We start from the raw sequence: 25,554 nt of genomic DNA, 5'->3' as shown, positions 1-25,554 counted from the left end.
ATGTAATACGATGGAGGACCAACTTTTGCCTGCAGAATTTTGGCACCTTGGTGAGGCATGGATTCAGCGAGGTGGTGGACAGTATCCTGGAATATCTGGTACTGTGAGTGCAACAGCAGGTCCTCCAATTCGCGTACACTGCTGGCTGGTCATAATGTAACACGAACCCACTTTTACAAGTCGAACCAGAATTGTTCAGTGGAGTTCATATTGTGGCTACTTGTGGGCCACGGCATTAAAGCAAATTGATTCTTCTGTTCCTTGAAACATTCCTTCACAATCTTAGCAGTGTGGCATGGCACCTGTTGGAAGTGGCCATCACAATCACTGAACACTGTTGATATGAACGTATGGACTTGATTCCCAGTAATGTCCAGGTACCAGATAGCTGTTTGGGATTGGTGTAATGGAATAATGAGCCCCAGTGTGTCTCTTGAAAAAATCTCCAGATCATCACACCTCCTCCACCAGCTGGTCTCCGCCTGACCGTGCAAGCACATGCCATAGCCTCCGATGGAAACCAGCGTACATACGCACAACCGTCGATGTGATGAACCAGGAGTCTGGACTCGTCGGACCAGGTGACCTTTCTCCAATCATCCACAGTCCAGTGGTGGTGATTTTGTGCTCAATTCGTGGTGCTTTCGGTGGAATGCAGTAAGCATACGGATATGACTAGGTTGCCGACTCCGCAATCCCATGCGCAGCAGTATTTGATGAACCCTATGCAGGGCGGGGAACATCTTGATCATCACCATTGGTGATTTCTCGAACTGTGGCCCTGAGGTCGCTCCGAAGAATGCACGACAGCCTCGATGCATGCTCACAACAGTGGCCCAAGAACAGCCACCTAGGTGTCGTGCTATCACAATTTGCCCTTTATCAAACGTGGAGAACCCCCTGTGGGTGTAATTCATGTGTGAATTTCATTACCTGTGAGTAGTACCATAATGTGTGGAATACCGCGAGTCTACGCTACTCTTGATTAATACCGCAACATGACAAATACCATGGTTCTACTTTCCTAGCGATAAGTACCATTGTGAGGGGCCGCTGTCTTGGATATTGGACCCCTTTCAACTACAAGTATCATTGATTCAGTATTCTGCTATAGAAGCAGTCCCTTGGTCAGTAATACTATTGTCCTATGTCAGCTTCTGTGCATGTGAGGCACTGTGGATCGGTTCCACTGAACATTTTATATTCATATCCATCCATCCATTCTTCGTCCTCACGTTTTGAATTGTGGTCAGCAGATGTTTTTGGGCTTTTAATTTGTTATTTTATTTCGTCTCATGTCGTACCATTAGGGGCCGATGACCTAGATGTTAGGCCCCTTTAAACAACAAGCATCATCATCAAACATGGAGAGATTGGCCGCTTTTCCCATTCTGACGCCAGAGACATTACTAAGCCTGTAGACCTGCTCTATATCGTATATACCTGCTACCAGCATGTCACATGTTGCTTTCCCTGCTCCAGGCGCTCTAAATTTTCCTAGGTTAGGGTGGTCATAATGCGATGGTTCATCGGTGTATATCATGCTTATCTGTACTGGACCATGCTGTAGTAATTAAGATCTATGTTGTAGCCTGTTAAGACAACCACCTTCTATGCTCAAGCTTTACTGGCACATTTAGGAATCCTTTGCAGTACAAAATCTGGCAGTCTGGTCCTCGTGGAGAAATTTTTTTTTGCTAGTTGATTTACGTCGCACTGACACAGATAGGTCTTATGGTGACGATAGGACAGGGAAGGGCTAGGAGTGGGAAGGAAGCGGCCGTGGCCTTAATTAAGGTACAGCCCCAGCATTTGCCTGGTGTGAAAATGGGAAACCACGGAAAACCATTTTCAGGGCTCCCGACAGTAGGATTCGAACCTACTATCTACTGGATACTGGCCGCACTTAAGCGACTGCAGCAATTGAGCTCAGTATGGAGAAATTTAAGAGGTGTTGAACACATATTATTATTAAAATCAAGCAAGGATGTAGTCTTACATAGCTCTTGATATTGTGACCGTAGCTACGAGACCTCCAGTTTTCCATGGAGACCAAGCAATGGGGACACAAATTTTCAATTAAAATATCTCAAATGCATTGGCCGGGATTCAAATTATGGCACATCAGCATTATTATTTTTACAACTTGCTTTATGTCGCACCAACATAGATAGGTCTTAACGGCAACAATAGGATGGGAAAGGGCTAGGAGTAGGAAGGAAGCGGCTGTGGCGTGAATTGAGGTACAGCCCCAGCATTTGCCTGGTGCGAAAATGGGAAACCACAGAAAACCATTTTCAGGGCTGCCAACAGTTGGGTTCAAACCCACTGTCTCCCAAATGCAAGCTGACAGTGCGCACTTCTACTAACCACACGGCCAAGTTCCTCGGTATTAACATCATCAAGGAGACAGTGAAAGGTGTGAAAATAAGACACTGCAGACCTCGTGTAACTAATAATACAATAATTGAGTCACAGGAGAACAATAGCTGACCAAGAGAGCAAGGAGGAGAAGGATGAAAGTGAGAAGATCCTGTGACAACTGGCAAATAAATGGAGATGATGCAATGCACGGTGTTAGTTTAGTATTTTACGCCTGCAAAATTTTAACACGTGTTATTTACAGAAGAATGGAAAGACAAGTTGAAACTGACTTTGAAGAAGATCAATTTGGCTTCAGAAGAAATGTAGGAACTTCCTCGGTAGGACAGGGAAGGAAGCGGCCGTGGCCTTAATTAAGGTACAGCCCCAGCATTTGCCTGGTGTGAAAATGGGAAACCGCGGAAAACCATTTTCAGGGCTCCTGACAGTGGGATTCGAACCTACTATCTCCCGAATACTGGATACTGGCCGCACTTAAGCGACTGCAGCAATTGAGCTCAGTATGGAGAAATTTAAGAGGTGTTGAACACATATTATTATTAAAATCAAGCAAGGATGTAGTCTTACATAGCTCTTGATATTGTGACCGTAGCTACGAGACCTCCAGACTTTACATCTGATCTTAGAGGATCGAATTAAGAAGGACAAGTCCACATACATGGTGTTCGTTGATCTTGAAAAGGCATTCGATAGTGTTGACTGGACCAAGTTCTATTTGAGATTCTGAAGGTGATCGGGATCAGATACCGAGAACAAAGAATTATCTGTAATCTGTATAAAAATCAGTCTGCAGTGATAAGAATGGAGGGCTTTGAAAAAGAAGCAGCAATCCAGAAAGGAGTGAGGCAAGGAGGGGAAATAAAAACCCTGAGATTTGCTGATGATATTGTTATTTTATCTGAGACTGCAGAAGATGTGGAGAAATTGATGAATGGTATGGACAGAGTCTTGGGTAAGGAGTACAAGATGTTAATAAATAAGTCCAAAACAAAAGTAATTAGTAAATGAAGTCTTAAAGGAAGTAGGTGAGTATTGTTACTTGGGTAGTAAAATAACTAACGATGGAAGAAGTAAGGAGGACATAAAATGCAGACCAGCACAAGCAAGGAAGGCCTTTCTTAAGAAAATAAATTTGCTCACTTCGAACATTGATATAGGAATTAGAAAGACGTTTTTGAAGACTTTCGTCTGGAGTGTGGCATTGTATAGAAGTGAATTATGGACGAAAACTAGCTCCGAAAGAAAGAGAATAGAAGTTTTCGAAATGTGGTGTTACAGAAGAATGCTGAGGGTGAGATGGATAGATAGAATCACGAATGAAGAGATACTGAATTGAATTGGTGAGGAGATCGATATGGCTAAATCTGACCAGAAGAAGAGATAGAATGACAGGACATATCTTAAGATAACCAGGACTTGTGCATTAGATTTTTGAAGGAAGTGTAGGCGGTAAGAATGGTAGGGGCAGACCAAGGTATGAATATGACAAGCAGATGTAGGATGCAGCAGTTACGTAGGAATGAAAAGGTTAGCACAGGATAGGGTGACAGGGAGGGCTTCATCAAACCGTCTATGGATTTATGACACAACAGTGTTATTAGTTTTGCATCTCACCAACTACTTTTACGGTTTTTGGAAATACGGAAGTGGCGGAATTTTGTCCCGCAGGAGTTTGTTAACATGCCGGCAAATCTACCGCCACGAGATAGCGTATTCAAATACCACCGGATCGAGCTGGGATTGAACCCGTCATCTTGGGCTCAGAAGGCTAGCACATGCCAGATTTAGCTAGGTGCCGTTTGGCCACCATCCCTCCCATGTTCAGAGCCTTGGAAGTTGGGAAGGCTCACTCTTTTTGTCTGTAAAAGGAATACCGTACCTCGTTTAATTACTTTTCAGGCGTCAGTTTCCAAGTTTGGGTCTGTGAAGCTTAAGTTCTCTTAATACAGGTACCGTTCTTGCTACTGAGCTATGTGAGTGGTAGGTAGTTATGACCAGTTTAAGGGGCAAAACGATAGGACTGACAGTTCGTTATAACATTAACAATAGAAGAAAGATTTCCGACTTGCGGGCGTCGAAGATTGCAGATATTGGCTGGTATCGGCTAATTTAAGGAAAGGAGCATGATATAAATTTAAGACCCCGCTAGCCTCGACGTAGATAAAATTGCCGGACTCGAAGCGGAGTAGAGTTCGCTTGAGTTGACCGACAGCGGTCGGATATGAAGGATTTGAGAAAGGGAAGTATGACGCAAAAGCCTCCGTGGCTCAGGCAGCAGCGCACCGACCCTCACCGCTAGGTTCCGTGGTTGAAATCCCGGCCACTCCACGTGAGATTTGTGCTGGACAACGCGGAGGCGGTACAGGCTTGTCTCCGGGTACTCCAGCAACACTCCCCAATTTCATTTCATCTGTCGTTCGTTAATCATTGCCCCAAAGGAGTGCGACAGGCTTCGGCAGCCGGCACAATTCCTATCCTCCCCGCTAGATGGGGGCTTCATTCATTCCATTCCTGACCCGGTCGAATGACTGGAAGCAGGCTGTGGATTTTCATTTCATTTTCCGTTCTGACGCAAATGAGATTCGAAAATGCATGTTTGAGGTAGGTAGGGGAAAAGTGGCGATAGAGAAAGCACAGGGTCGTGTTTAGCAAAATCGGACTATTTCAGTCCTGAAAATCGGGAAAGATGTGAAGTTGAAAATGAATAACGGTTTATCAAGCAAGAAGGGTTCGCATAGGAAAGACGAACAACGTTATCTCAGAATTAACATTAATGTAGAATTCGGGACCCTTGGTTGCCATCTGCGAATTGTACATGGCGGTGAATGAAATCGGCTATGAAAGAGAAGAAGAACGGGAGCATGGAAGACGATTATTGAATTCTGCAATTGTATGCAGGAGGAAAAGTTTCTCGAAGGCGCGTAATTCACATACAGGTTGATGTATGGAGTGTACGGTACGATAGTCTATAATTAATTTAGTCGATAGCACTGCATTCGATGCAACTTACCTTATCTTAAAATAACAGGTAGGTACTCTATTTGAAATAATATTGCTATCACTCTGATTTTCTGGGCGATTTCCGACAAAAGAGTAGCGTTCCAAAAATGTTGCGAAGTTTGGCCTGGGAGGACTTGGGAGAAAGGAGACGAGCTGCTCGACTAAGCGGTATGTTTCGAGCTGTCAGTGGAGAGATGGCGTGGAATTACGTCAGTAGACGAATAAGTTTGAGTGGTGTCTTTAAAACTAGGAAAGATCACAATATGAAGATAAAGTTGGAATTCAAGAGGACAAATTGGGACAAGTATTCGTTTATAGGAAGGGGAGTTAGGGATTGGAATAACTTACCAAGGGAGATGTTCAATACATTTCCAATTTCTTTGCAGTCATTTAAGGAAAACTAGGAAAACAACAGATAGGGAATCTGCCACCTGGGCGACTGCCGTAAATGCAAATCAGTAGTGAGTGATTGATTTTAGGGAGGAAATTAGATGCGTTTTCTTTGTGTGGTAACACGGTACTTGAACATTTTTGGAAGAGGGTCTTTTCTGTTTTTAGTGTTTTAACTGAACCCTTCAGTGAAGTTATGGCAAAAGCACAAGCACGTTTGTTGAGCTACGAACATAAATCATAAATATATAAGAAGGCTAGGCCCACGGTATAATTTAACCTCTTCCAATTGCAATGCCATCCTTAAAATATAATTGTTCGTTCATTCTAGTATCGAGAACAATGTATAGTCAGGTGTTGAGCTCGAAACATCGAGACAGGTGTCCAGCGAAATCAATGTTGTCAATATTTCAATCCTGACGGGATATTTTGGTGAAGCATGCGTGGTAAAACTGATACTGGTTGATGATTGGACAAAACGCGAAGTCGTATGATAAACAACTCGAGGACCCAGCCTACTGTAGTCAGCCACAGCAACAGAAGCACGGCTACGAGACGCTGGAACGGTCAAGCTCTCGGGCTGGTGGAAGCGTGTGTGAGTGGGAAAGTGTTTTTTTGTTTTGTGTACTTTATTTCATATAATCGCGTGTGGTCAGTGTGAATGATTGTAAGAGTAGTCTTTAAGATATTTTTTTTATTGTGAATGAGAGTATGCGTTTCCATATCATCGCGTGAATGCGGTTTGGTTGAATTGTGTACTTTACATAACGAATTTGTATACATCATAAAAAGAAATGAACCGAGACAAGAAACCTGAATTTCGAAATCCATTTTTTCGCCGACCATGGCTGGAACACTCTGGTGCGGCTGCTGCTGCTGCTGCAGCACCTGGCAGTATGGGGCTAAAAGGAATAATTGCAGGTTCGTCGAATTTCCTAGTTTTTTTGTTCCCGACACCTTGAGATGTGTTTTCGTTCAGAGACTTGAAGGGCACGCCCATTTGTTTACATCATATGTAGAAGTGGTTGGTCTATAAGAAAAAAATCTGACATTTGTCGCACACATGTTTTGTGATTTAAACACGCATGTTATTTATATTGATGCCAAGTTATTGCGACGTTCCATTTCTCTTCGATTGGTTTATTAATTTCAGATGTAAGTTTATATGGCAAGTCAAAAGTGACAGACGACACCAGAACATAACCTTATAAACATATCGAATTATTTGCGAGATATTTGAAAACGCTATATTTTTCATGTAAATATGATTGTAACATAAAATGCAGGTCATCCGGTGTATTCTTCTTAAAATTATTCCTTAATTAAAGTATTTGAGTGTTATATGAAAAGCCCCCATTCAAACAGATGGTAAAATAATGTCTGTGGTAATATCCCTTTAAAAGCTAAGCCATCCCAAAAATGTGGTAGGCCTAATGTTTCTCTCTCTCTGTCGAAATATTGGCGTTAAAGATACGCCTTTAATGTTGTAAAATCGCCGTTGTTGCTGTATTGTAAGCACTCCAGGCTGATTCCTACACTATAATTTAATTCTAGGTTACCAGTTTGTGGAAATGTAATCCCTGAATAGGCTCCACAGATTTAAGATATAGAAATGTTTCTTTTTTTTTTTGCTAGGGGCTTTACGTCGCACCGACACAGATAGGTCTTATGGCGACGATGGGATAGGAAAGGCTTAGGAGTTGGAAGGAAGCGGCCGTGGCCTTAATTAAGGCATTTGCCTGGTGTGAAATGTTTCTTGAAGTCAACCCAGATGATGGTTAGATCCTCCAAAACTACAACAGATTGTTTTGCAGGTGTAAAGGAAAATCAAAAGCCCATGGCAGTGCTATTGTGAGGCATACTAGGCAAGATGAAGGGCGTAATACTTTGCCATTCCTCTTCTTACTGAGTCAGAAAGTATTATTGCACCTCCTTTCACCTCATGAGTAACTGTTTGCTCATTATCTGCAGGCATTGTTCATGCTTCAAATGCTAGTTTTCAGCAGCAACTTACAGGCAGTGTGTTGTGTTTTGTAAGAGGCAACTAGGGTCTCTCGTCTTGGGAGTGCGAGTTGGTGACTACGGGTCCCTCAACTGAGCCAGGGATTTTTCCCAGTACTTGAGTAAGGCCCCCTCACGTTTATACCGACTTCTCTTGGCCAACTTCTGTTCTCTTCTATTCCCAACGGTGTTAGGTTTGTAAGGCCTAGAGAGATTTTCGTGTCTGTCGTAGCCCTTTTTCCTTTTTTGTCTTAAGCCAATATCCTCATTTTTCCTTTCTAATTGGTGTTAATAGGAGGGGATGGTTGTCTAGGCTTTAAAACAATAATCATCACCACTATAAGATAGTAAGTAAGCTGCGCCACCTCGGGATGAGGACACGAGTTTACCTTACCTTTTTACCACTATAAGATTACCTCAGGAACTTCTGTACCATTATACTACCCACAAATGAAATGAGGCATCTTCCTCCTCTGCAGTCCTATGCCCTGTTGCTGTCCTGATACATATTCTGTAAGTGTGGTTGTCTGTCACTATAAGGAGAGCTTCGTTAAAAGATCCATCACCGAGCTCGATAGCTGCAGTCGCTTAAGTGCGGCCAGTATCCAGTAACCGGGAGATAGTGGGTTCGAGCCCCACTGTCGGCAGCCCTGAAGATGGTTTTCCGTGGTTTCCCATTTTCACACCAGGCAAATGCCGGGGCTGTACCTTAAGGCCACGGCCGCTTCCTTCCACTTCCTAGGCCTTTCCTATCCCATCGTCGCCATAAGACATATCGGTGTCGGTGCGACGTAAAGCAAATAGCAAAAAAAAAAAAGATCCACCCATCTGATTGGGTGTCTTCCTGGTGCAGCCCTTGTAAGGTAGACTCACCAACGAGGGTGGACGGCATCTGCTATGGGTAGGAGACTGCGCGTTATTGTAGTGGAGGGTAGTGTTGTGTGTGAGTTGCAGGGATGTTGGGGAGAGTACAATCACCCAGTCCTCGAACCAAGAGAATTAACCATTTAAGGTTTAAAATCTCGGACTCGGCTGGGAACAGAATCCGGGGCCTTCTGAACCGAAGAGCACTTCGTTGTCCATTCAGCCAGTAAGCCGCACAATGCATTGGTAAACCCACATCTCAGTGCTCTCTATTTTTCTCTTATCTGCCTGTTTGATTGCCTGGGTCTCAACTACACAGATGACAATAGGGAATATGAGGGAGTGAATGAGGTGCAGTTGTGTGTTCTTTGTAGATATCTGTTCCTTCTATATCCTGCTCAATCCCTTTGTGGGTCCAGGCGATAGAATAACACCCACGGTATCCCCCTGCCTGTCGTAAGAGGTGACTAAAATTGGGCTCCAGTGGTTCTTAACTTTGGAGTGTGGGTTTGCCATTCAAGGTGCCCTCAGCTGAATCCTTCTATTGCTTCCACTTTCTTGTGCCAGGCTCCTCACTTTCATCTATCCTATCCAACCTTCCTTGGCCAACTCTTGTTCTTTAAAGACCCCTATGGTAATAGGTTTCCAAGCCTAGGGAGTCTTTCGTTAGCATGCCCTTTGTGGCCTTGTCTTTCTTTGGCTGATACCTTAATTTTTCAAAGTGTTCGATCCCTTCCATTTCTTCCCTCTGATTAGTGTTAATAGAGGATGGTTGCACTCGTAAAACAATCACTCAGCTTTGTGGTGGCTGCCCTGGCCATGGAAGTTCTTCTCGTGATTTTTTTGGAACATCCTCCTGTATTGGAAATCATGGAGCCCAAGTAGACAAATTTCTGGAAAACCTGGAAATCTGCTATCTCCCTCACACTGGTCTGCCGACATCACCACCTTAATGCGAATGAGATACCAGCGACAGGTCTCTCTTCCCCTGAAGGGTAAAATGTACAAAATGATTCAGTCCAGTCATTCTATACGGTTTGGAGTGATAGGCTACAAAGAAGAAAGATGAACTGAAACTTCATGTGACTGAGATGAAGATGCTCCGAAGGGCCCGTGGAGTAACCAGGTTAGACAAAATTCCTAATGACACCATTTACCAATCTGTGAGAGTAACACCAAACACCAATCTTGGAGAAACTGAAGGAAAGTTGACTTGAGATGGTTTGATCACCTTCAGCGAAGACCAGAATATTAATTTATAGACAAGAAAAGTGTTCCACCGATCAATACTTATTTATTGTGAATGAATTATTACACTAGTTCCGGTTTCGGCCTACCATGGCCATCATCAGCTAGTACATAACATTTATAGTCATTAGACAAAATTAAAAAGATGTTACGTTAGATCATCCGGATGTTTAATGAAGAATGGAAGTAAAATATATTGCAGTATTGTTATGTTAAAATATTTGTGATTAAAGGTGGTGGTGATGGTTACAATAAACTAAAACCTATTTAGTGTACAGGGATATGAGTACATTAAACACATTAAAACATGTAGGCCACAGTATAAAACACTTGAAAATTATAACACATTAAAACATAGTATATAATTTTTTTAAACGTCTATTAAAATTTGAGTTCATGTTGTGTAGCACTCATTCTTCAATCTTCTTGTTGTTGTTGTGCTAATTTAGTTGTGTTAGGTGATCGTCGAGAATGTTCTATGGCTGATGTACTTTATTTTGATGTGTTGTAGGAACTCTTGTCATTAAAATTTGTTTTCTTGAAAATTGAGTACTGTACAATTCAACTGTACTCCAGTAAGTTTTATATATAATGCGAGACAGGGTTTGGTTTTAGAGCAGTTGGTGGCGGCACCTCTCTTGTCTATGTACGTTATGTGGTTGTTGTTATTGTTGTTGTGGAGGTTGTGTACCGGTATGTTTGGAGACTTGCAGTGTTGCAGGTCTCCACCAACTGCTCTAAAACCAAACCCTGTCTTGCAATATATATAAAACTTACTGGAGTACAGTTGAATTGTACAGTACTCAATTTTCAAGAAAACAAATTTTAATGACAAGAGTTCCTACAACACATCAAAATAAAGTACATCAGCCATAGAACATTCTCGACGATCACCTAACACAACTAAATTAGCACAACAACAACAACAAGAAGATTGAAGAATGAGTGCTACACAACATGAACTCGAATTTTAATAGACGTTTAAAAAAATATATACTATGTTTTAATGTGTTATAATTTTCAAGTGTTTTATACTGTGGCCTACATGTTTTAATGTGTTTAATGTACTCATATCCATGTACACTAAATAGGTTTTAGTTTATTGTAACCATCACCACCACCTTTAATCACAAATATTTTAACATAACAATACTGCAATATATTTTACTTCCATTCTTCATTAAACATCCGGATGATCTAACGTAACATCTTTTTAATTTTGTCTAATGACTATAAATGTTATGTACTAGCTGATGATGGCCATGATAGGCCGAAACCGGTACTAATGTAATAATTCATTCACAATAAATAAGTATTGATCGGTGGAACACTTTTCTTGTCTATAAATTGAATCCAATCAATACGGAAAATGAAGCTTATAAATAATAATAAAAAAAAGATCAGAATATTATGTGGTGCACAGAGTTGGCAGGCCAGCCAGCTCTGGAAAGATCTAAATTAAGATGAACAATCTGCATCAGTACCAGTGATAATGAAAACAGTCACCGAGCTCAATTGCTTAAGTGTATCCAGTATTTGGGAGATAAGATGGTTCGAACCCCACTGTCGGCAGCCCCGAAGATGGTTTTCCGTGGTTTCCCATTTTCACACCAGGAAATGCTGGGGCTGTACCTTAATTAAGCCCACAGTTGCTTCTTTCCCACTCCTATCCCTTTCCTACCCCATAGTCGCCATAAGACCTATCTGTATCGGTGCAACGTAAATAACTTGTAAAGAAGAATAAAGTACAAGTTCAGTGTTACTGGAGGAGAGTTACCAGATAAGCCAATGCCACCTGAGTGGGATAAAGTGAAGAAGAAGGTGGTGGTGGTGGTGATGTTGATGATGATGATGATGATGATGATGATGATGATGAAGAAGATGATGTGTTTGTCCAGCCCTTGGCTGAATGGTCAGCATGCTGGCCTTCAGTTCAGAGGACACCCCAGTTTGATCCCTGGCCAGATCGAGGATTTTAACTGCGTTTGATTAATTTCTGTGACCCAGGGAGTGGATGTTTGTGTTCGTCTTAATACACTTCTCTTCATCTACAGTACATGCAACACACCACAGAAACACTTAATATAAATATTTTTACTGTTAGTTTTACTTCACACTGACACAAGACAGGTCGTGCGGCAGTGATAGAGTAGGAGAATAATAATATTATTATTGATTGTTATGTTCTACTAACTCCTTTTACGGTTTTCGGAGATGTTGAGGTGCTGGAATTTTGTCCCGCAGGAGGTCTTTTTTGTGTCACTAAATCTACGGACATGAGGCTGATGTAATTGAGCACCTTCAAATACCACCAAATTGAGCCAGGATCGAACTTGCCAGGTTGGGCTCAGAGGGCCAGCGCTGTACCTTCCGAGCTATTCAGCCTGGCCATAGATAGGAGAGGGTTAGGACTGGGAAGGAAGCGGCCATGACCCTAATTAAAGTTTGAACCCATTATCTTCCGAATGCATGCTGACAGCTACGTGACCCAAAGCACATAGTCAAGTTGGTGAAAGTGAACACATTCCATATTGGGTTGGTGTAAGGGAGGACGCAAAACTAGCCCAAATTTGCATCAAAGCAGACCCCAATAAACTGGAAAAAGTACCAGGAAGAAAAAAGAGATGATTATATTTGTTCAGTGTCCTTTCAGTTGTTAATTCTTTAGAGAGAGAAGTGATCAAAGTTAGACCTAAAAGGGATTCTTTTACTTGTCAGTAATTGTTCAAATGTAATAGCTCCCTATTGCTCTGCCCTTGGACTTGTGCATATTCTGTGGTTGAATACTCTGCAGCAGTATGTTGAAACACTCTTTACATGAAGAACTTTACATTCAGCTGAATCACTGCATGCATTTGATCACCATAGTTCAGTGGCTTTGTCCTAAGTTGTGCACACCTTTGCAGATGCAATTCTCTAATTTGAAAATATCATAAAATAATTAATAACCAGCAGCTGCTCATTCATGAAGATCTCTCAAGCATACTCCATTTGAGGCACCCTGGCTAAGCACTTTATCAGCAGCAAATTCAGTCTAATCAAACCGTGGTCACGTGAGTGGGAAACGTCCTTATCTCTGTAGCTTTGTCGTATCCCTTGCATCATAAAATGTGTCCCTAGATTTGAGGACTTTTATTAACTTTTGACCACTTATAGACAAGGCACAGAGTTTGTCTGGACTTTCTGTAAAAGCAAAAGAAATGAACATCTTCATCCAAAGTGTGAATAGGCCTAGAGGATTGATAGACAAACTGGCCATCACATCACTCAAGGATGTGTCCTGCATGCCTATAATACACAATCATCATCATAATCATCATCCTAAACCATCTGCAGTTTCCTGGGTGTGGTATATGAGCCTCCTCCATTTCATCCTGTCCTTGTACCATTCTTCCTCCACCAACTTGTCCCAATCATGAACTCTCAGCAGTACATCGCTCTTAACTAAGTCTATCCATTTCCTTCGTGGCCTACCCACGGGTCGTCTTCCTTCTACCTTTCTGTCAAATTCCTTCCTTGCAGTTCAGTTTACTGGCATCCTCTTTATGTGACCAAACCACTTCAGTCTTGATATCTGAATCTTATTGAAGAGAGAATCATCTATTCCTACTTCTTCTCTAATTTTCTCATTCCTAATCTTGTCTTTCCTGGTTTTCTGGATCATAGTGCGTAGGAATTTCATTTCAGCTGGCTGAAGTTTGGAATTCTCTATTGGTCAGTGTTGTGGTTTCGAGACTGTATGTAAGAATTGGTGTGTAATAGGACTTGTACAATGTCATTTTTGTTTTCATGGGTATTTGCTCATCCCATAGCATGTGTCTTACCTGGTGGTAAAATTGTGTTGCCTTATTGATTCGATTGTTCACCTCATGTTTTGCTAGGTTGTCATTTGATATAACGCTACCCAAATATTTGAAAACTGGAACACTGTCCAGTTGAGCTTCATTTAACATGACTATTGGTTCTGCTCCTTCCCCATACACTTTCATCACCACAGTCTTGGTCTTGCTGATCTTTAAACCATATTTCTTAAACTACTCATTCCAGCTTTGCATTCTCTCTCCCAATTCCTCTTCTGAGTCACTCCAGATCGCAACATCATCTGCAAATGTGAAGGCTTTGATATCTCCATGTTCTTTCCTTTTAATAGATTTTATTACTACATCCATTACAATAATAAATAGAAGTGGTGACAATGAGCTGCTCTGCTGCACTCCTCTCTTTGTTTCAAACCAGCCCGACAAACCACACCCTACTTGAATACAGCTTCTGTTCCCACTATACAACATTTTCACTTTGTCTATGAGGCTATCTCGCACTTGAAGTTCTTTCATGCATTGCCAAATTCTTTCCCTTGGTACACTGTCGTATGCTTTCTCAATGTCCAAAAATATTAGAAATAAAGGCTTGTTCTTCTCCCAGTATTTTTCCATTAGCATCCTACCTATAATACACAAGTGACCCAAAATACTTTTTCTTGACAAAACCCAGGTAGTTGATAATATGAAAAACTTACACCGATATTTAAAATTTTAATTTTTGTGCAATGATTGTATTGTAAGCCGTATGCTTAATTAAATCAGTTGTAGTGAGAAGGGTTTCTTACATTTAAGCAATGTTCAGTGCCAGCTGATTCTAGTAGATCTTGTTCTCACAACCTTGATGATAGAGAACAAATGGCTCCATCAACCAAGGGCACCCATAGGATAGTTTGTAGGGGGGGGGGGGGGGGCTAGACCTAGGGGTATGTAGTATTTTTAATATTTTGGAAGATGAATGGCGACTTGTAGAACATCACCCACGGTATCCCCTACCACTTTTAAGTAATACCGACTTTTAAATCATTGTCTTGAAAGGAAAACACCTGATTACATTAGATTTTTGCCTTTCCCTGAGAGCTAGGTGGGGGGGGGGGGGCGGCGGCACGTTCCCCCCCTGTCCTCGGGCTTGTGCGCCCTTGCCATCAACTGTACTCTGCAACTGGTCCTTGATTATTGTCTCTGCACTGATTTATTTACCTACAGTTAGTGAGGGCTAGAATTTGAAAATAAATATTTGGAGACTAAAGACTAGGACCTACTATCCAATCATTTCTCTATCAAGCTTTTAATAGAATGCAGCATTGAGATTATGCCTGTGATGAAATCATGTTTGTTAGAGACCTGATCTGTCTAGGTAAGAAATGTTGTTGCCTGCAGGCCAGTGTTGTTATGCAATGCATTGTGAACATGTGAAAGTATTTACTGTGAGTTGGTGTAAGGGTATTGACGTTGCTGTTAAACAACTAGGTAGATTTCACCTTTTCTTGGTCTTTAAACAGGTTTTTAAGGTAGTCACTGTACAGTGAATGGCAGACTAACTATTCTGCATGGTCTTAGGTGATTGAATTGTAATGAAGGAATTCTATTATACTCCAGGAATGTACAGAGAAGTAATTGTATTCTACTGTATACTATTCCTTTGCTGGATTCAGCAGAGTGTTGATTTCACTATGTAAATAATAATAATAATAATAATAATAATAATAATAATTATTTATTTATTTATTTATTTATTTATTCATTTATTTATTTATTTACGCCCACATTGGAGCACATAAATCAGACTACAACAAATTTGTCTTCCTTTTCTTCTCCCAAAAAGTCTTGAGTCTGGTTGACCTGGCTGCCCTCTCCACATCCGTTATATTGTTTCCTCTGTACAGTGGTCAGAGGAAGCCTGATGCATTTATTCTTCAAAATACTTTTCTCGCCTCTGTTTTCTATGGTTTGCATGGTAATATTCAACTCCTCCAAATCACTTTGGACTTTTTTAAACCAATTGTTTTTTTGATTTATTATTCCAAAAGTAATTAAATAATTGTTTTAAAACTCTGTTATCACTTAGTCGAAATATATGACAAAAAAAGGCAATTCTTCTTTTTCTCATCGTGTCTGTGATGGACTCACTTTCCCGATAGATAACCTCATTCGGCAACAATCTCCACTGTCCATCCACCTGATGTTTCTTGTTTATGAGCGTCCTGAGTATCCTTCGATCAACTCGTTGTAAGCATTCTGTTGTTGATCTAGTATTGAGTTTAAATAATGTTTCACAAGCATAAGTTGCTACTGGTTTAATAACAGAGTTATAATGCCTAAATTTAGCATTAATCGAAAGACATTTCTTTTTGTATGTAGGCCAAGTTATCCGTTGTGCCTGCTTCAGTTTATATATTCTGCTCTCTATTGATGGTTTAATAATAATAATAATAATAATAATAATAATAATAATAATAATAATAATAATAATAATAATAATTTTTTTCTCCTCGTACCACTCTAGTCTGCCTTTATTTTGAAGACATGAGGTCACTGAAACTCTTATGTCAGCAAACATAGGATTGTGATAGTGATGAAAGCTATTTACTGAAAAATGCCAATTTTCTTATTGTTAACCAAATTTGGTTCAGTAGCACAGCTTATTTACAAATTATGATGAACTATTCCCTTGTGTATTATTTTCTTAAATAGTTGTAAATAGATAAAGGATGATTTAATTTTTTTTTTAATGTTAGGCCTACTATCTTTAAGAGCTATAAATTGTATCTGTGGACAGCATAAACATCAGGCTATAAAAAACCTACAACCTGTTTTCCAGTCAGTGACCGGGTCAGGGATGGAATGAATGAAGCCCCCATCTAGTGGCGAGGATAGGAATTGTGCCAGCTGCCGAGGCCTGTCGCACTCCTCTGGGGCAATGATTAATGACTGACAGATGAAATGAAATGATAGTGGAGAGTGTTGCTGGAATGAAAGATGACAGGGAAAACGAGAGTTCCCGGAGAAAAACCTGTCCCGCCTCCCCTTTGTCCAGCACAAATCTCACATGGAGTGACCGGGATTTCAACCACGGAACCCAGCATTGAGATTCTCAAACATTAGGCTTTATGGAGAGAACATATTATGGTCAGACTTTCATTCCTTTCTTCTTGGTCCCTCAATCTGAAGATTGGTGGACAGCAATAATTCTTCTTTTCAACTCCTCCCTTTCTTCTGTTAGTTGTTTCATTCCCACATTGGATTTCACATGTACGGTACATCAGAATAGATTAATAAACGGCAATCTTGGCCTGCCTCTACCTCTTTTACCCTCTAATATCCCCTCAAAACTTTCACCATTAAGGCACTGTGCCTGTACAAGTGTCCAGTAAACTGACCTCTACATTTCAGTAGGTCCTTTCGAAGACTTTTCTTTTTCCTAACTGTAGTGCACATTCTCATTGGTAATTTTTGCCATTCAGGGCATTCCTTCTATTTGTCTCCAACACCACACCTAAAATGCCTCTTATCTGCCAGTAGTCCATCTTTCACAGCTTTAAAGAACAACACTTCCAGATATAAATTTTTATACATTTTATATTTACTTATTATTTGGAAAGGCTTTTATTAATTAGAATGTCATTCAGAGTTGGCTTTCTTGATCTTGAGGTGCCATTTATTCCTTTGTATTGTGCTTCGTAGGGGAGCTCTAACTTTCTCATGTTGCTGTGTATAGTTATCAGTCAGGTGGTTACAGGTCTGCTTCATCCTCTTTTTGCTGTAACAGTGGATAACCAACCTTTACTTCATGATGTAATTGTGGGTCTGCATGTCATGTGTCTGTATAATTTCAGATGTGATATTCATAGTTTATCTGCGATGGGTGTTTCTTTTAGACTACCTTATTTATTCAAGGTACACCTTGCTGTTTAGGCATAACTACATTTCTGTAGTGTGACTTTTATGTTTGTTGATATTACAGGTTTATATTGCAATTTAAAATATGAACTACCAGAGTACCAGTTTCAGTTTGGAATTTTTTAAAATATTCATGGCCTGTATGGCTTTGCTTTGCCCTGCTTTGCAACTATGATTTACCCTATTATGTCACGTTTTCATTTGGGAAGCGGGGGTGGAGAGGGTGTGATTAGCTTAGTGGCTTACCTGCTGGCTTCCCATTCAGAAGGCTGAGGTTCAAGTCCCGATCGATCCTGGGTCGAGATTTTCAACTGAAGAATCGCTTGGTATCAGGAAGGCCATCTGGTCTTAAACCCCTGGCCAAAACCAAAATGAGCCTGGGTAACTCCAGCGACCCCATAAACAGCTGGGATAAGCTGAAGACATTTTTTGCAAGCCTCCGTGGCTCAGGTGGCAGCACGCCACCCTTTCACCGTTGGGTTCCATGGTTCAAATCCTGGTCACTCAATGTGAGATTATGCTGGACAAAGCAGAGGCGGGGCAGGATTTTCTCTGTGTACTCCAGATTTTCCCCGTCATCTTTCATTCCGGCAACACTCTCCAGTATCATTTCATCTGTCAGTCATTAATCATTGTCCTAGAGGAGTGCGACAGGCTTCGGCAGCCAGCACAGTTCCTATCCTCGCCGCTAGGTGGGGCTTCGTTCATTCCATTCCTGGCCCAGTCAAATGGCTGGAAACTCACTGTGGATTTTCATTATGTCACATTCATTACCATGTGATATTTTTCTTACAGTGAATGGCCAAAAGGAGTTATCTACATAATTTGTTTTTAGTATTGATGATCTGTATACTGATGTCTTTATAAAGACGTATATTTCATAATCCTGCCTAAGAAAATAAAAGGAATTAAACTTACGCACATTATAAGAACAACTTTTATTTAAACATTTTTAAAACCAAATAAACGTCCTTGCATCATATCTGACAATCTATGGATATTATTAAACTAATATTTTGGGCCGATGACCTTCGATGTTAGGCCCCTTAAAACAACAAGCAAAACTAATATTTTATCATTGCTTTTACTGTACTGATATTTATATCCTGGAAAAAAATACTTTCTAAATTACCGAGCAATTGGCCGCTTGGTTTTGACCACGTAGCTATCAGCGTGAATTGGGAGATAGTGGGTTTGAACCTCACTGTCTGCAGCCCTGAAGATTATTTTCTGTGGTTTCTCATTTTCACACCAAGCAAATGCTGGGGCTGTACCTTAATTAAGGCCACGGCTGTTTCCTTCTCACTCCTAGCCCTTTCCTATCCCATCATCGCCATAAGACTTATCTGTGTTGATGTGACATAAAGACAATTTAAAAAAGCTTTCTAAATTGGAGATGCTGTTGTGGAAATTGTGTCTTGATTTGTTTGAGTAAATGTGGATCAACCAAATATTATTACATTATTTGAACAATCCCTAACTTCTGTGATTATTTAGTCAGGCTGCTTTTTTTTTTTTCTTCTTCAGTTTACCAGTGCGTTGCACATGCATGGTAACATGTTCCGTTGTACATCTGTCAGGTGTGAGATATATACCAATTGATCATTCATTCATGGAGCTGCCACATGTCTGGTGATAACCCTGTGGCCTTGTACAACTACAGAGACACCAGACTCTTCCTATTACCATTTTCATTATGTAATCAGCCTAGTATTGTATATACGGCTTAATTATTTTCAGTGCTTTTGTATGTTAATTACTTGTAACAGATACTGAACCCAAGAATGAATATATTAGAGGTACTATACAGCACTTAAGACACTATTGACAGTCATCGTATAGGCCATGTTACCAACTAGCTTCGGCCTGAAAATTTCTCTGCTTGGATTTTAGCCTATTTCTGAAGTTACTTGTTCCTCATTGGAAATGATAGCTCCCTGCGTGGATCAGTGGTAGAGTGTTGGCCTTCGGATCCCAGGATTGCGGGTTCAAACCCGGCAGAGGTAATTGGACTTCTGAATGGCGGAATAAAGCCTGTTTGACACACTGTCCTGTGATGTCTGCATGTGAAAAAATCTCTGATGATTCTTGCAGTGCTTTAACAAAAAAAAAAAAAAAAAAAAAAAAAAAAAAAAAAAACCCCTGGTCATATATCACCCAAGAGAGATTTGGTTTACTTGGCAATCTGATAGAGTAAAACAGAACGCCAAAATTGACACGCAGGCAGCCTAAATGGCATTACATAAAAATACCTGCATATGGTAGCTGAGACCTTGCATTTAATGTATATATGTATGTCCAACTCTTATCCCGTTTCTCTTCATTTTCGGGTATGAAATGAGATGAACCTTCATAGCGAGTTTCTACAACTGGATGCCCTTCCTGACGTCAACCTTATGACATTAATTAATGAGTTGAAATGAATGGCATGCTATATGATAGTAGGAAGGGAGAGGGTAGCACATAGTCCTGTCAGATAGTCCCAAGGAGTCTGCTCAAGGCTTAACATCCCCATCCGATGGATGAATGACCATCAACAGCATCATGTTTCCTCACTCCATATGAACACTGCGGAGAGGTTTGGAATTGAGTCTAGGTTTTTGGCACTCAATCTAGTGATTAGACATCGTATACCACCATCTCTCCTATCCTGCCGGCCAACATTCCTAATAATGATGAATTTTTTTTCAAGCACTGGGTCTCAAAAACCAACTAACAACAGTGTCAGACCGTATAGATGATCTTGGCCACTCTGCATGCTAGACCTTGCAATTATTATTAATAACAATAATAATAATAATATCAGAAATGGTTTTAAATTCCAAGAGATTGTAGGCCTAATAAGGTCTACCTTTGTATAAGGATCCTACATAAAATCAGAACTGTACTACTCTATGCCTCAGTAACCAAAATGGCAAGTAAAAGTTATGTAAAATGTCTGGAGGCTTTTTAGAATATGGTGTTCTTCCAAAGTGCTTTTAAATTGTGTGGATAGATGTACGAGATGCATAGGCGATAGGGATATCTACTGAAATTAGTGTGCAAATGATGTTCATTCTGGTGGAGTCACACTTCACTCTTTTCTTCATTAATGACAACCATACTATAGAATAGAAGGCTACATTGTTGGGAAAAGGCCTTGGGAAAGACCTACAAAAATCATAGAAGACTTGGGAATAGAAAACTATCTAACACTGAAAGGGAACTGGTATGGGACCATTTTGTGGGAACAGACTCTTCCTTGGACTGAATACTTGTTTCTACTTGGTTCTGTTGGGTCAGCATAATCATCAGTGAGAAACCCTGACTCTGCACTCCAGATTGAAGTGAATGCACATTGTGTATCTTAATTCATTCAGACCATACTGCATTTGAAACTCAACATTGATTCACTGAAATTAGAACATGATTTTCCATTAAATAACTTTCTCTTTTCAGTTGAAATCCCACAGAAGTTGTGTTAATTTGAAACAACTAAGCCGGCTTCTCTTTTTGTCACACTGAGACTATTTTTTAAAATGCAGTAATTTTTTCAACATCTGAAATTTTCCACAGTACTTACCAAATGATGGTGGTGATGATGATGATAATAATAATAATAATAATGCTATTGATATTTTCATCTTTTGGAGATGCCAAGATGCCGGAATTTTGTCCTGTAGGAGTTCTTTCACATGCTGGTAAATCTACCAACACAAGCTGCCATATTTCAGCACCTTCAAATACCACCACACTGAGCTAGGATCAAACCTTACAACTTGTGCTCAAAAAGTTAACTCTTCTACTGTCTGAGGCATTCAACCCAGCTGCTGCAGCTGTTATTATTATGAGAAATGTGGACTGTCTAGTGGAGACAGCCATAGCTTGGAATTTTACAGCATATGTGTACTGTACAAGACTTTTCACAGAATTTTCTTGGCATATTTCTTATGAGTAGACCTGGGATTTTAAGGCAAATGCCTATTTGGTCCCTTATGAAATAACATGATTTTTAAAAAATATGTTGACGTTTCATGATAAATCCCTTATATTAATAGAGTTTTACAGTGTCCTAAAATGCCTATTTGGACCTTTAGAGCCTATTTTACTATTTTAGTGCCTAAAAATGCCTATTTTCTACATTTAAAATAAAATTCAACTTCTGTAATTTTTACAATCACACAATGGATATCCCTGGAACGAGCAGAATAGCAGAGGGAGGGTTTTTCACAGAAATGTGCTCTTCCCAGACAACTGTCACCAAAGGAATGCTGAGTGAAGGGTGGAGGTGTAGGATTAGCTCAGAAGAACAACGAGCAGGTAGTAAAGGACGTTCTGTGTTGAGTGACGGGGTGAGGGGGAGGATTATCTAGGAAGAACAAGGAGCAGGTAGTAAGAAGGAACATACTGTGTCAAGTCGCCAGTGAAAGAACATCTGTTTAAGTGAATATAGTTCATTATGCCTAAAACAAAATCATCTAAGAGTGTGCTTATACAACAATGGCTTGTACAATTTCCAGGGATGACTTTTGATGGCAATATTATTTTCTGTCAGTACTGCAATAAACAGGTATGTGCATATATCTTAAATTTCATATTAATCTAAAACTAAGGTTTTCATATTGGCTCCTCTAATTAATTGTAGAGACCTAGTCCAGGCGACATGGGTTCGATTTCCAGTACCCGCAGTAATTTAGAAATCTATGAGGTCTGGAATGGTGTTGGCCCTGCATCGTGAGGACAGTTGAGAAGCTACAGTGGGCAGGGGTCACGAAGGCAAGGCAATACGGCTGAGGGATGTATCGTGATGACCACATGCCACCCAATATCTGCAGGCCATGAGCTGGGCAGCAACTGTTATTGAAAGCCAAGGCCCTTTGGGGACTGTAGTGTTCTTGTTCTTAATTAACTTTAGGGTAATAATGGCTTAATTTAAATAGTTCAAAATTACAAATTTTATTCAATAGCTCACCCTTTCTATTCCTCAGCTTACTCTCTAATTGACATCACTTTATTGTGTTTTAGATTTCACATGAGAAAAAATGCCACCTTCAGCATGCAGATACTGCCAGTCACAAAGCAAAAGCAGCCATGAAAAGTAACATTAGACAGACTCTGCTTACACAAACTATATCTCCTACAACCCATAATGGTTTCCATGCTGATATGTGTAGAGCCCTAGTTGCAGCAAATATCCCCTGGAATGCTGTGCATAATCCGGTTTTCAGAGATTTTTTACAGAAATACACCAAGCAGCACATCCCATCAGCATCTACATTAAAGAAAAACTACTTAGATATTTGTTACAAGAGGTAATTTTGTCTATCGGGGAGGATATTGGGGAGTCTTGCATATGGTTGTGTGTGGACAAAACCACCGACTCTGTGGGCAGGTACATTGCTAACCTTATAATAGGAAAACTGGAACCCAATCAGGCATCTACTGCTCACCTTCTTTGCTGTAAACAGCTTGAGAAAGTCAATAGTCAAAGCATTGCATACTTCATCAATAAGGGGTTGCAATTGTTGTATCCTGGGAGTGTTGATGATTCTAAAGTCCTTCTCCTTGTCTCCGATGCTGCTTCTTACATGATTGCCACTGCACCTCTCCTCAAAGCTTTCTATCCTTCTTTAATTCATGTTACTTGCATGGCCCATGCCTTGCATAGACTCGCAGAAACAGCTAGGGCCGAGTTTCCTGCAGTAAATACTCACATTTCAACAATGAAGAAAGTGTTCTGTAAGGCTCCATCAAGAATAGCCATCTTTCGAGAGAAACTCCCCTCTATTCCCCTTCCACCACAGCCAATCATCACCCGTTGGGGTTCCTGGGTGGAAGCTGTCCTGCATTATGCAGAACATCTTGAGGAAATCATGACTGTGATAGACAGTTTGCCTTTAACAGACAACTCTGCATGTGTGTCGTCTGTCAAAGAGCTGTTAAATGATTGTTCCAGTGTTCAGAGAGACATTGCATATATTCAGGCAAATTTTTCATTTCTTCCAGCCACCATTACAAAAATGGAGGAAAAAGGAAACAGTCTCAAACAGCAATTTTCTGTAATTGAGGAAGCTGAGAATAACATACAAAGTGCTAGGGGCAAGGTAGGGGATAAAATAAGAGACAAGTGGTCTAGTGTACTGAAGAAAAACCCAGGTTATTCAGTGCTGAAAAGGGTACATCAGGTAATGGATGGGGAAAAGGTAGACTTACCAAGTGAAATTGAATTGAAAAATGTAGGTAAATTTTCCTATGCCCCTCTAACATCTGCGAGTGTGGAGCGCTCTTTTTCTGCTTTCAAAATTATTTTAACAGACAAAAGACACAACCTGACTGTGGAAAATTTGGAGAAGATTATGTACTGTAAAGCAAACTACGAATGAAAGTACTGTAGGAATGTTCCTCACAAATAAAAAACACATACTCCATTCGCATTTACACCGTTATTGGATGCCTACAGTGCTGTAATTGTGTACAGTGATTTTAGTATTAAGGTTTTAGATCAGTACTGATAATGATATATCATATAATCCATAACTTTTTTGACACATGACTTTTTTATATTGTTTTTGATAAAAGTCTTTTTTATTCTGTCTTAATTTTGCAGTTATTTCGGTTAAGAATAGGGATACCACGTTTGTTAAAGTAAAAAAGTATCACGTTACAGTTTAAGTGTATATTGTAATATTTTAAAGTCTATTTCCTGCCTATCCACACATTTTAAAAACATATTTTAAGTGCCTATTCTCTCTTTTAAAAGCCTATTTACTTGTTTTAAAAGCCTATTTTAGGCGCCTAAAACTAATTTTTTTAGAGCCTAAAATCCCAGGTCTACTTATGAGGTATGCTGTCATATCTTTCCTCAACCCTGCCCATTTATCCAGGTGAGGAGCCAACATGCAACTATGCGCCCATATCCCCCCTTTTTGAGTCCAAATTTTGAAAGTTCAGCCCTGGCTGTTGTTAGATTTTATAGCATGTAAAACAACTTGCACAGGTCAACATTTCTGGCATGTAGCCTATCTGTACATTGTGCGTCAAGGTAAAATATTAAGTGGAAACCTCTTACGTCATACAGTGAACAACACACGTACAGTACCGGTACTCACAGATATACATTGTGCAACTCACGATACGAGAAACACTTCTACTGAATATACGAGGGTAGGTCTAAAAAGTAAATTTCCTGAACATTTAGTAGGAGAAGAGGTAAAGATAGGTCAAGGGAAAGAATACTGCTTTATTTCACAATCACTCCTTTATTTTTCCACATAATTACCAAAGTTATTCAAACATTTGCATCGCGTGAAATAAACGACTCCCTTTCTTGACGATAGAAAATGACGTGGTTGTTGAACACGCCTGACTGATTCAGTGTTACATGTCTGTTTTCCTATTTCATTTCATTAACAAATGCGTCTGATGATAATGGACAGCTACTCCTCTCCGTGCTGAGTAGCTCAGACGGTAGAGTGCTGGCCTTCTGAGTCAAATTTCCCAGAAACTTCGCTCAGCAAAAGAGGTGTCTAAATAAGCGAACACATGTATTGGGTTTTCCGTAGACAGTCGACCGTTTCCGAGAAAAAGACGGTCGAAGTTTCCGACGTGCTTTACGTAACTTTTTTAGAGGGTATCACAAGTTCAACAGAGAAACATTCATACAGTAACCGTCAATGGATATAAGTTGATACATTAAACAAAACAAAGAACAATTCAGCGGGATTTGAACACGGGGCGCAAACGTGTGAAGTCGCCGCGAAAGCCACTGAGCCACCGCCTCGGTTGAACTTGCTGCGCGCTAAAAGGCACTTATTAGAGCACGTCGGAAACTCCAGCTCCGTTTTGTCGGGAACGGTCGAGTGTCTACGGATAAGCTGAAACATGTGTTCGCTTATTTCGACCCCTCTTTAAATGACGAGGTTTCTGGAAAATCAGGTTCTTACACTTGGCGGGTTCCCTTCTCAGTCGGTAG

General features: G+C 40.4%; 1 protein-coding gene across 1 annotated transcript in view; it reads left to right on the top strand.

Annotated features, from left to right (window-relative positions):
* Window positions 1-6,283: 6,283 nt before the first annotated feature.
* Window positions 6,284-25,554, top strand: part of sea (scheggia) — a 115,716-nt gene continuing 96,445 nt past the window's right edge. The window contains exon 1 of the mRNA XM_067158701.2: window positions 6,284-6,693. Within this exon, the coding sequence (XP_067014802.2) occupies window positions 6,567-6,693 (127 nt within the window). The 5' untranslated portion in view covers window positions 6,284-6,566. The remainder of the gene's footprint in view (window positions 6,694-25,554) is intronic.

This window comes from Anabrus simplex, chromosome X (assembly GCF_040414725.1).
Source record: "Anabrus simplex isolate iqAnaSimp1 chromosome X, ASM4041472v1, whole genome shotgun sequence".
NCBI classification, from domain to species: domain Eukaryota; kingdom Metazoa; phylum Arthropoda; class Insecta; order Orthoptera; family Tettigoniidae; genus Anabrus; species Anabrus simplex.
This window is presented reverse-complemented; position numbering and strand designations above follow the sequence as displayed.